Source organism: Squalius cephalus (genome assembly GCF_949319135.1).
Source record: "Squalius cephalus genome assembly, chromosome: 19".
In the NCBI taxonomy this organism is placed as follows: Eukaryota; Metazoa; Chordata; class Actinopteri; order Cypriniformes; family Leuciscidae; genus Squalius; species Squalius cephalus.
The window spans coordinates 7,272,572-7,285,879 of NC_137140.1; the positions used below are offsets into that span (position 1 = coordinate 7,272,572).

At 37.7% G+C, this 13,308-nt stretch overlaps 1 protein-coding gene across 1 annotated transcript; it reads right to left on the bottom strand.

The window, feature by feature from the left end:
* fam13c (family with sequence similarity 13 member C) lies at window positions 1-12,523 on the bottom strand (the record flags this gene model as incomplete). The annotated part of the gene is made up of 10 exons (XM_079851689.1): window positions 12,070-12,523; window positions 7,297-7,489; window positions 5,829-5,970; window positions 5,465-5,546; window positions 2,573-2,769; window positions 2,380-2,463; window positions 2,173-2,268; window positions 1,044-1,228; window positions 515-616; window positions 1-115 (listed from the first exon to the last, which is right to left on the bottom strand). Exons 1-10 carry the CDS (start codon window positions 12,236-12,238, stop codon window positions 1-3), a joined length of 1,365 nt encoding a protein of 454 aa, XP_079707815.1. The 5' UTR covers window positions 12,239-12,523.
* Between the last annotated feature and the right edge of the window lie 785 nt (window positions 12,524-13,308).

The following is a 13,308-nucleotide window of genomic DNA, read 5'->3' on the forward strand; positions in this document are numbered from 1 at the left end:
CTATGTGGTTTCCTGTTTGCTGAGCAACACTTCCAGTAAGCGTATTTTGGCTTTGAGACTTTTGTACTCCTGGTACTCCTCGGCCATGGGGATTCGGTCATCTTTTTGTGCGGTTCTTCATTATTTTGGTGGAGAGGGAAAGAAAAAAAAAGAAAAAAACAGATACCGCATGAAACGGATGACTCTGTGAGATTACACTACCATTAAAACACATTTAACCCTTGAGTTGCCTTACTGAAGCAGTTTTGTACATCAGTGGATAGCAGATAAATGGAAATGTATTTTATTTAAAAAAAAAAAAAAAATTCATATATTGTGTACAGAAACATTGTTTGTTTTTCTTCCTGGTGGTATTATTTTGTGTATCATTGATTAGATGTGTGTTACGCTAACTCTGCTGAACTATTTTTATCTTTATTTTCCTGTTTCCTTCCTGTCCATGTTCATAAAGAAAAGAGTAACAAAAAATACCATTAAAATATGTTATTGCCACAATAACGCATCTGTGTTTTACCTTCCCATCTGTCTGAAGAACTGCTCTTCAAACTCTCTGATGGCTTTACGTCGTCTTCTCTTCTCGGCTCGAGTCTCACGCAAACAATCCAGCAACTCAGACCTGCCATTAAATTAGACAAAGACAGTTTATTAAGGAATATTTTGCATGTACATAATTATAGGTCATTTCAACCTGTAAGATATAAAAGAATATATACTGCAGAATGTGCATGGGTTAAAGATTTGACATACTTTTTATTTGACAGAAATGCTTCTAATGAAATACTTATATTCTACCAAAACTGTTCTAAATGATGAGACAAAGTCAGGAGATTTTTATGAGCGGGTCACTAATAACCTGTGTGAACAGATTGGCAGGACTATTGCTAGTAAATGAAATTTTCCCAACTTATTAGCAGCATCTAGAAATAGTACCTCCAAATATTCTCCTTATGTTTTACTCAAATGTTTGGAATGATATTCTATCAATCTTTTAAAAGCACTGTTGTAGGCCTATGTGATGTTCCTCAGAACTAAGGCCTGTGTACCTGGAGGCCTCGTGGAGGTTGCACATGGTTATGGATGGCTGTCTCACTGTTTTGATCTCATCCAGTGGAGATACAAAGGCTGTGTCGCTGTCTCCCTCCTCCTCCCCACAACCTCTCTTATCAGTGAGGCACATGGGCGGGGGTGTGTACCGAACCGAATCATCATCTGACCCTTCTTCTTCTTCCTGTGATACGTTCAAAACAAACAATCTCTCAATAGTAGTATAAAAATAAGAGAAAATAATGGGAAAAAAAAATGCTATTTTTTAAATGTATTTAAACATTACAAGTGGACCACAGGGGAAAAAAAAATAATATATATATTTTTTTTTTATATGACACCTTTAGACATACAATGGAGACATTTCATTTATATATGTTGAAGCAGAAGTTGTATCTGAGTTGATATACTGTACACCACCAGTCAAAAGTTTGGAATAATTCAGATATTTTAATGTTTTTGAAATAAGTCTCTTATGCTCAGCATGGCTGCATTTCATTGATCCAAAATATAGTAAGAACAGTAATATTGTGAAATATTATTACAATTTAAAATAACTGTTTACTATTTCAATATATTTGAAAATGTAATTTATTTGTGTGATGCAAAGCTGAATTTTCAGCATCATTACTCCAGTCTTCAGTCACATGATCATTCAGAAATCATTCTAATATGCTGATTTGGTGCCCAAGAAACATTTCTTATTATTATCATTATCAATGTTGAAAACAGTTGTGCTGCTTAATATTTCTTTATGGAAAATGTGAATCAGTTTTTTTATGATTCTTTGATGAATAGAAAGTTCAATGAAAATAATTGATTTAAAACAGAAATGTTTTGTAACATTAAAAAAGTATTTACTGTCCCTTTTGATCAATTTAATCCTTGCTGAACAAAATTATTCATTTAATTTTATATCTTAACACAAACTTTTGAATGGTAGTGTATCCAATTTCCACAAAATAATTTGTTCTGGAGGAAATGAAGATAAGGAATAAATTAGATTTTAAATATATCAAAATAGAAAACAGATATTTTAAGTTTTAAAAATACAAAACATTACAAATCTGATTTATACCAACCTTTTGACCTGCAGAGTATGTGTATACTGTATATAATCACACTTACTATAGTTGTGATAGTGGGAATTGCACACAGGAGATGTTTCACCATCTGGTATCTATCGTAAAGAGGTTTCACCAGGTTCCTCTCTTGTTTGGTGCCCTACGGTCACAATATCACATCACATTTATTTTTCAAATATTACTGCCATAATCCTAATCCGTGCCTAATTAACTAGAACATTTATGTATTTAAATGTTAAAAACCTCTTACAGGGCGGCCGTGCAAGCTTTCAAAATACAGCAGACATTTTTGCAGAGTGATCTTCTCCAGGGCCATCTGTCTTTGGGTCATCTCCTGTGGACAGAAGAGTGCGTGTTGAGTTAATCACCGCAAACCCTGGCCGCACAAGCACACAATCAAATCCCCACCCACCCGAACAGAATGCGTCCACAGATGGCCTCACCTTCATGTTGTCTGGGAGGCCGAGGGCCTGGCGTTTCTCCCGTAGTCGCTTCAGGAGCCCGTCCACCGTCTCCTCCAGAGAGGGCTTGTGCTGCTGCTCTGGCGTCTCCTGCTGGCCGTTAGTGTACCTGCAGATATCTGTGGACTGGCCGTTCTCATGTCTCCGGGATTCCACAAATGACTGTCTAAGCTTCAAATCTGGGAAGTCCAATTTTGAAACGAATTTGAATGGGATTTAAGGATAGAATGACAGGACGTGGTATTTACTGAATTAAAAGCAATTCGACTGCCACACAATGGAGGAATTCCATTAGTCCAGCACTTGTTTTTACAAACTTTACATCAAGAATTTTGAGTAATTATGATACATTTACTTTCTCTATTGATGAAATATATTTATCTACATTAAATGCTGGCAAAATTATTACACAACCATCAAAACCTCACCAAAACATTCATTTTGTCACACAACGCCACAAAATGTCTGCCACCAAAGATGTTTTTAATAACTATTAACAAAATGGGAATCTACTTATTATCAGTGCTGGGGAAAGTTACTTTCAAGAGTAATGCATTACAATATTGCGTAACTCCCAAAAAGTAACTAATTGTGTTAGTTACTTTTTATAGAAAGTAATGCAATACGTTAAGAGGGCAGTCGTCCGACTGGTAACCCAAAGGTTGCTAGGTCGATTCCAGTACCTGTAAGAAATGACCAATCACTCCCCGGTGCACCACAGCATAATGGCTGCCCACTGCTCCGGGTGCACTAACTTGGATGGGTTAAATGCAGAGGACAAATTCTGAGTATGGGTTACCATACTTGGCCTTCACATGTCACTTTCACTTTTGCATTACTTTTTCTCAACTGGGCTGGGCTTGCTTGTTTGTTTTAATAAAATATATATTTTTGGCAAATGTAAAGGCCTTTTCCCACGAAAAGTGACATGAATAAGCCTCAACGAAGTATACTTTCTGCTTTAGGCTGAAGGAAATGTAAATTCACTCATGTACAGTAAGGGCGCAGCTCAAACAAACCTTTCAACCTTTCAGCTGTGCTTCCATTCTGAATTACAGAAGAATAGGATGCAGGAGAAGAAAGTTCAACATTCTTACTTTAGCAATAAAAATGTTATGTTTATCTAAAGTATTTTTTTGCTTATTAGTATCGGATCATCAAGGATCAGCAGCAAAGACATTGGCTATGGTTAGTAAAGTGAGATTAAATACATAAAGTATGTGCAATTTAAGATGTTAAATTATTGCAGTTTTGCATAATATTCTGCATATTTGCATTTTACTGTTTTTAATCATTCTAAGGAATACTGAATCTGTTTTTGTGCAAGTGAGATGAGTTAATGCCTGCTCACATTTAGTCTACTCTACAACTACAATAAGCATCATTTTCACACAGCGCACACAAAACATCTGCATGTACTCCCGATTACTCTCAACATGAGGACAGGAGAGCTTTCAGTCAATAAATGGGAAAACAAATAACTTGCATTACTTATTTGAAAATGTAACTTGGATATTTTGTTGGAATTTAAAAGTAATGTGTTACTTTACTAGTTACTTGAAAAAAGTAAACTGATTACATAACATTACATTGTGTTACTTGTAATCCCCAACACTGATCATTATATATTGATGTTTGACTATTTTAAAGAGATAGTGGCAGTGTTGGCGGAAACGCATTACAAATAACTTGAGTTACGTAATCAGATTACTTTTTCAAGTAACTAGTAAAGTAACATTACTTTTTCAAATTATAACAAAATATCTAAGTTACTTTTTCAAATAAGTAACACTAGTTTATTGAATGACAGCTCTCCTGTCCTCATGTTGAGACAATTAAAGAGAGTTTATTTTTTGTGTGCGCTGTGTAAACATGATGGTTATTTTAGTTCTAGGCTAAATATGAACATGCATTTACTCATCTCACTTGCACGAAAACATTCAGTATTCCTCAAAATGAATAAAAACAGTAAAATGCTAAACTTCTATAATGAACTACATTAAATCACACAAATATTCTTTATGTATTTAATCTCACTTTATAAACCAATGTCTTTGCTGCTGACCTTCAATGATCTAATTAAACCATACTAAGTGTTGAACTTCCTTCTCCTGTATCCAATTGTTCTTTAATCCAGAATGGAAGCACAGCTGAAAGGTTTGTTTGAGCTGCGCCCTCAACTGTACAGGCCTAAATATGCATTTCCTTCAGTCTGAGGCTTATTTATTTCACTTTTGGTGGGAAAGGGCTTTAACATTTACCAAAAATAGAACTTTTTTTGTTGTTATTAAAAAACAAACAAGCAAGCCCAGGTGAGAAAAAGTAACGCAAAAGTAACGTAACACATTACTTTTCATAAAAAGTAAAAAAAAGTAACTGTCACGGGTAGCCGATGAAGGAAGATGTGGAATACTGACTATAGTTAACAAAGAGTTTACTGATGTCTGACAAGCATGACAATGAACTATAACTGTCAAAGGGTAGAACAGAACAAGGAGTATAAATACATAAGGTGAATGAGGGAACTAAACAGGCACAGGTGGAGGAAGATTAAACTAATTAGGACTAACAAGAACAGGTGCAGATAGAACAAACATAATCGTTACAGTAATGCAATTAGTTGCTTTTTTTTTTAGGAGTAACGCAATATTTGAATGCATTACTTTTAAAAGTAACTTTCCCCAACACTGGATAGTGGTACATCAGAACATTTGTTCATGAGATTATGATTAAGAAATGCCAATTAAATGAATTGTATAACAACGTCACAAGGACCATGTAACAATAATTCTAACCGATAAACAGCTTTAATTAATAAAAAAATAAGCCCATAAATCACATTATGATTATCATTATGTGGACTGGCAGTCTTACCTTTGAGCTGCTTACGAGACTTGGCTAGTTCACTCATGAGATTGAACATCTCTGGATTGGCTGATTTATCATTATGTGAAGGCTGTAGGTGAGAACAGACACGGCTCAATTCAGAAGCTATAACTTTTGATTTAGATTAAGTCTTTAGCACATTCTCCTGAGTCCTGATCCTCTGATCCTATTTCATCTTAATGACTCAGTTATCATCTGAGTCAGGCAGCAGAGAGATGCAGTATCACCATTCTCCAGTAGAGGGCATTACTAAACAGCAATGTTGAATGTTGAACTGAATGAAAAATTGAGTAGATATTTTCATGTTTTGACTTGTACAATTGTAATACAATTGCTTTTAAATTAATCTGACCTTATAGTTCATGTCTTGCTCAAAGCGCTCCTCAAACTTGCGTATTTTCCTTTTGAGTGTTTGGATTTGTTTGGTGAGGAGCGGGATGGAAGTAGATTCCTTAGCATCTCCATGAACCTCTGTTCTAACAACCCCACGAGCCCTAAAGTGAAGAAAACACAGATATAAACACAGTGTCATACAACTACAGGGATAGTATAGAACAGGCTTAGTATAGAACAGGCAGTATACTGTACACATAGTAAATTAAATGGCTCTCTGGAATACTTAATTCTGATTGGTCATAAGCATAAGTCATTTGCATAATGGTTAGTTGATTAACTGATCATTTCATGTCACCTGTATCATCCTGCGATCTCTTTCTTCTTACAAAACATAATTATTCAAACTCAAACTACTGGTAATTTATTTTCTAAGCAGCCATGTAATCAGCAAGATATCTGCTTCACATTCGAGGTCATGTCTGGTTTATTTTGCTATTTTCTTATTACCTTAAATGCTTTATATGTATATATATACATATAAAGTATAAAGTGTGTGTGTGTGTGTGTGTGTGTGTGTGTGTGTGTGACAGTGAAGGAAATTCTATGTTTAATTAGTTGGGAAATACTCATTTTCAACTATTTGTAAATAATATTTGCATTAAAATATGCACACATGTACTTTTATTTGTATGCCTTATATGTCGAAAACGTCAAACGTTTCCCATCACACTTAGGGATTACATGAATCACGTAAATGCATATTTTCAATTCAAAACGGCCATATTTGAGAAAAAAGTTGAGTAGTTTTTATAACTGGATGTTACTGTCTGTCCTTTAACATTTCTATCGCAAAACAGTTGAAATGTTTTATTTATTAAAAGTTTCGCTATTTATATCTTACCTCTCTTTCAACGTTAAACTGACGCCTCAGACTGCCTGGAATTCACGCTCTGCTTCTGTGAACAGTAAACCCCTCCTACTTTGATTTGATTGGCCATCTCAATCATTATGACATTAATGACCGCTGAGGCAGACCAGACTAAAAATTTTACTTCCTAACAACATACAGTTCAAGAATTTCCAATATTGTGCGTGTGTGCGTGTGTGCGTGTGTGTGTGTGTGTGTGTGTGTGTGTGTGTGTGTGTGTGTGTGTGTGTGTGTGTGACTTCAATGTCCCTGAATAGTAGGCTACAGACAGTGAGTCAGAGGGAGGGACATAATTTCGGAAAGGTCAGTGCCCATTTCCCATCTCAGCATACAGTATGGGTTGTTGTCACAGATGTCACAGATGTCTGTTCCCATCACCCAGCATTAGTCAGCAGGAAAGTCATGTAAATAATGAGAAATTAAATTGAGGTTTAAAGTGGGTCACTGTGCTACTAGCGGCAGCTGGATAATTCAGAGACTTGCTCTTTAGGAAAGGAAAAAGGAGGTATTGCGACAGAACAGGCCAACCAAAAGAGCGATGTGTGTGTGTTCGTACATGATCAGATGCTGTGCGCAGGGTGGAGACGGGGCAGATTCGGGGTCTGTGTTGAAGCGTTGGCTCTGGCTGAGGCTGGAGCAGCGTGGGGAGGGCAGGGGACTGTTGTCGTCTGTGATGTGCTGGATGAGTCGACTGGGCCCCGGGCTCTGCTGGAGATCACTGCTACAGTCACCCTCTGCCAGCCTACAGTCTGAACACAGACACACAGATCAGATAAAAGCAGTGCCTCCTACAGTTGCTAAGCCCGAGACAACAATTCGCAGAATCTGATTTCACCAAGTCCAACATGTTGGACAATATTCAGTGTTATTCACCATATTGTCATTTCACTCTGATTTTAGGGATAAGTTAGGGGTAGGGTTAGGTTGAGGGGTAGAGATCAACAAAATATGTTGACCCAGGAACGCGTCTAACTCTGCAAAATCAGGACGTGCCTACAATTCAAACTGATCCATTTAAAATGCAACTAGACAGTTAAATACTCTGAAGAAAACATAAGTGGTGCTTGCAGTGCAAAACCTGTCAGCAAGATCCTAGAGTGTTTTGAGTGGTTGCTAGGGAGTTGCTATATGGTTGCTAAGTTGTTCTGAGTGGATTTTTTTAGAGTATGTTGCTATGCAGTTGTTAGGGAGTTGCTATGCAGTTGCTTATTTGTTCTGAGTGATTGTATTGTTTTGCCCTTTCAAAGGAGTTTCGGGTGGTTGCTAGGGAGTTGCTATACGGTTGCTAATGTGATTTTGTGCGGTTGTTATTGTGTTGCTATGCAGTTGCCAAGATGTTGTGAGTGGTTGCCAGGATGTTTATAACTAGTTGCTAAGATGTTCTATGTGGTTACAAAGATGTTCAGGACTGTTAAGGAGTTGCTATGCAGTTGCCAATTTGTTCTGATTGATTGATAATTGATATTGTGTTGTTGTGTGGTTTCAAATGTGTTATTGTAGCTAGGGAGTCGCTATGTGGTTGCTAAGATGTTCTGAGTGGATGCTACTAGAGTATGTTGCTATGCAGTTGCTTTATTGTTCTGAATGATTGATATTTTCGGTTGTTGTGTGGTTTCAAAGGAGTTGATATGTGGTTGCTAATGTCTTCTTTCATTTGAAAGTCATGTGTCTAGTATCTGTAAAACTGCATTTTTCCATCTTAAAAATATATCTAAATTACGTCATATGCTCTCATTGACAAATGCGGAACAATTAGTTCATGCGTTCATGACCTCAACGCTAGATTATTGTAATGCTCTACTGGGTGGTTGCCCTGCACGCTTAATAAACAAACTACAGCTAGTTCAAAAACGCAGCAGCTCGAGTTCTTACCAGAACCAGGAAGTATGACCATATTAGCCCGGTTCTGTCAAAACTGCACTGGCTCCCTATTAAACATCGCATCAATTTTAAAATATTGCTGATTACAAAGCACTAAATGGTTTAGCTCCGCAGTACTTGAGCGAGCTCTTAACGCATTATAGTCCTTCACGTCTATTGCGATCTCAAAATTTCGGCCAGTTGATAATACCTAGAATATCAAAGTCGACTGCTGGCGGTAGATCCTTCTCTTATTTAGCACCAAAACTTTGGAACAGTCTTCCTACCATTGTCCGGGAAGCAGACACACTCTGTCAGTTCAAAGCTAGACTAAAGACACATCTCTTTGACCTATATTCACATAATAGTTTATAGACTTCTATAATTCAGTGTTAGGCTGCATAGATTAGGTCAGCTGGAACCGGGAACACTTCCCATAAATCCTGATGTACTCGTTACATCATAAGAAGAATGGCATCTACGCTAATTTTAGTGTCTTTTGTTTATCCCGAGGTTTTCCCGCAGCCTGCCGGATCCAGGCCGTATCCAGATCTGATGAAGGACCTTCGCCTGGACCCGATGACAACGCAGTGCTGAAGTGCCAACTAGTCTCTCCCTATGGAGGATCCCTTTACCACTCTACAGATAAAGCGTTGTCGGGAAACTCAATTTGCGTATCTACCCCGAATTGATCAAATTAAATTAAATTCTGTATCAAAAATTATAAGGAAACACCAGTACTTTGTTTAGGCTTGGTTTGTAGGGAATTCCAAACCTGCGCACATATATTCAAACGCACATAACTATAGAACCAGTTCTTAATGCGCATGTGACAATCTCTGTTACCTTAAATTATACGTTTGTCTCTGTAAAGCTGCTTTGAAACAATCTACATTGTTAAAAGCGCTATATAAATGAAGATGACTTGACTTTTGAGTAGTTGTGTTGCTATACAGTTGTTAGGTGTTAAGGGCTGTTGCTATTAAGGTTACTAATGTGTTCTGATTGGTTGTTTTTGGTTGTCAGGGAGTTGCTATGTGGTTGCTTAAATTGTCTCAGTGGTTGTTTTGTTTTGTTGCGTTGCTGTAGGGTGTTCTGGAGCTGCGCTTCAGTCAACTCTCTAGTTCGGTAGTACAAGGGAGTAATCCTAAAACATTTAAGTGCAGTTAATGCACTGAAATTTTTCTTATTCAAAAAATGACCACAGTGCACTGTAAAAACTAGTGAGCATAGACTTCCCTTTAGCGAATTTTGTTCACAGTATGCTGACTCATATTCTGTTCTTTAGATATTGCTCAAGGCTCTATAGGATTTTTTTCATACTTTTTTAGATGTTTAAAAGAAGAAAATCAGTTAGAAAAGTAATAGCACACATGACTCCTAAACGAGCTGCATAATTTGAGGGAGCATTCATTTCCATAGTATTAACAATGTGGGGCAAGTTGCTGTACGTGATGATGTTTAAAACGTAACATTTGGGTTGTTCAATTCACTAACACTAAACAGCAATAATAGTGATGCTTGTCTTAGCAAACAATCATTTATTAACGGCCGATGCTATAATTATCAGTCCTAGTATTTAAAGTGATAGTTCGTTCAAAAATAATTATTCTGTCATTATTTACTCACCCTCAAGTTGTTCTTGTTCTAAACCTGTAAGTTTCTTTCTTCTGCTGAACACAAAATAATATATTTTAAAGAATGTTGGTAATCAAAAACTTGCTGGCCCCCATTGACTTCCATATTAAGAAAAATATATACTATGGAAGTCAATGGCTACCGTCAACTGTTTGGTTACCAACATTCTTTAAAATATCTTCTTTTGTGTTTAACAGAAGACAGAAACTGGAACAACTTTGGAACAACTTGAGGGTGAGTAAATGATGACAGAATATTTATTTTTGGATGAAGTAGGTCTATCCCTTTGAGATAAATTGCTTAAATTCATAGCCCCACAAAATGAGCAATTTTGGGGATAGGACATCTTTATGACTGAAAATGCAGAAGCGTTTTTAGAGCATGATCAATAAAGCAAATACACTATTTATCCTGACTCAAGTAAACTTTAGCATTCCACTCTTTTCAAAAATATATAAACATAGCCGACACAAATGAAAACAAATATGTAAGAGACAGCGGAAATTCAGATTAATGGAGTGAACAAACTGCTGAGCTTAACACACACACACACACACACACACACACACACACACACACACACACACACACACACACACACACACACACACACACACACAGTAAACTCTCTGACCCATTGAAACTATAATAAAATCTTAAGACAATCCAGAGACTGAGACAAAATGAGTGTGATCCAAAAGGGGTGACCAGGTCGCTATAAGTAGTTTAAATGAACTAAATGTACACTACTGTTCAAAAGTTTGCAGTCAGTTTTTTTTTTAAAGAAATTATTTAAATTTTTATTCAGCAGTGACGTTCTTCTGAACTTTCTATTCTTCAAAGTATCCTTAAAATCACAAAAATATTATAATAATATGTTTCCACAAAAATATTAAGCAGCACAACTGTTTTTAGCATTGATAATAAGAAATGTTTCTTGAGCACCAAATCTGCATGTTAGAATGATTTCTGAAGGTTCACTGGACACCTTTGACTGGAGTAATGATGCTGACACTTTTCCATCACATAAATAAATTACATTATAAAATAAATTCAAATAGAAAACAGTTATTTATAATTGCAATACTATTCCACAATATTACTGTTTTTACAGTATTTTTTACAGTCACTTCTTTTAAAAACATGAAAAAATTCTTACAGACCCCTTACTGACATTTGAACAATAATGTGTATACATATCACTTCATTAGATGACTTTAGATAATTATTTAAAAATATATATATATATTTTACAGTATGGTTGTCAAAGTCACCTGTAGTTCCTCTGCTAGGACACCTGTGTGAACTTGAGGAGAACTGACTTCATACAACTGCCAAAAATTACCAGCTGGTTAAAAGTAACTGCTCAGAAGAATGAAGTTACCTCTGAGAAAATCTCCAGCATCATTTGTTTGATTTTGGGGCAGAGAAAAAAAAAAAAGCTAAATGGCGTATGTAAGTGCATAAAAAAATCTCGCCAAGATGTGGGATGAATGTGTGTGTTAAGTCGTGCTGTGCGGAGGTGCTTGCGATCTCAGTGCCTCTCCATCAACCTGCGTTATTAATAGATGCCAGTGTGAAGCGGCTCGGCCAAGTGACTCACATGTGCCCAAAAACCAAGAGCCATCTTCTTCACAAAACCCATAAACAAACAAGCCCAGCCCTGCCATCAGTCCTGTTAAATCAGTCAGTGGGTTTTCATATCAGCAGACCACATTCACTCATTCGTTCATTCATTCATTCACATAATGTAGCAGCCCACCATTCGGTTTGCATCACTACTCACATGCTACTGTAAAAGAGGCTTCAATAAAGCTGTCAGCTCTCGTACCTGGTAGGCTGTGCTCTTTCCCAACGCCATTGCATGAAGGAAGCAGGATTTCGTCTTTGAATCCCAGGCTGGGTGGACATTCTTCAGGAGAGAGGTCTGAAGAAGGGCTGGAGTCTCCCTCCAGAGCCTGGAGCTTCAGCAGAGAGCCCTGCAGGCAGAAGCAGAACATGCCCGCTTCAGCTTTTGGAGCGTAAGAGGAAGATCGTACCGCACGCGTCAAACGGAAAGGAAGGATGCCACTGCAGTCTCACACGCCCCTCTGCTCTGCCTCCATCAGCCCTGCTTGTGATACACGCGTGTGTATGTGTCCGAGGGTGTGCTTACGTGCACGAGCAAGGCTTGTGATCACGTCTCTCTCTGCTGCAGTTCTTTATCTGGCATGGATTATTCATGCCACTCTTTTAGTGGTGGAAAAAAGGGAGCGTGCAAGAGAGAGAGAGAGAGAGAGAGAGAGAGAGAGAGAGAGAGAGGGAAAAGGGAGGGGGGGGGTCTTCTGGCGTCAGCAAGCCCCTTAGCAGACTGGCTGAAGCTGGTTTCTCTGATAGGAGAACAGGTGTGGTTGGTGGAAGAGAGGAGGCGAGTGCATGCGGAAGGATGCGTGGGATACGTGGAGGAGGGAGGTGTGTGTGTGGGGGGGGTTCTCAGATTTAGCTTGGCGGTTATGGAGGCTTTTCCCGCATCTGGCGGTGTATGTGTGTGTGTGTGTGTGTGAGTGTGTGTGTGGGGGGGGTTCTCACTAAGAGTATTGACTTCATGGCCCCTCCCAGCATCCATTCATAAAATAGAAAACAGCCCAACGTAGCTGCAGGATCGTGCAGCTCTGCGATGTTGCGTTTGCATACGCACACATACCGATCTCAGAAATGTGACGTCCCAGGTATTCATTTTCAAGCCCATTTGAACCTTTTTGAGGACACTTTTTGTCTTTAACACATAACACTGTGCCCATTTTAAATCAATTCAACTGAACCACCTAAAAAATAAAGTTTTTTATTGGCAATGCATCTGTGGTTCCAAAAAGAACCTTTAATATACATGGAACCTTCCCACTGCACAAAATGTTCTTTATAGTGAGAAAAGGTTCTATAGATTATTAAAATGTTCCTCAAACTAAAAACAAACAAAAAAAACCTGTTCACTGAAAGGTTCTTTGGGGAAGCCAATTGGTTCATCACTGTGAAAACCCCCTTTTTGGGCCTTAATTTTTTTTAGAGTGTATTCACGTACACCGATATCATA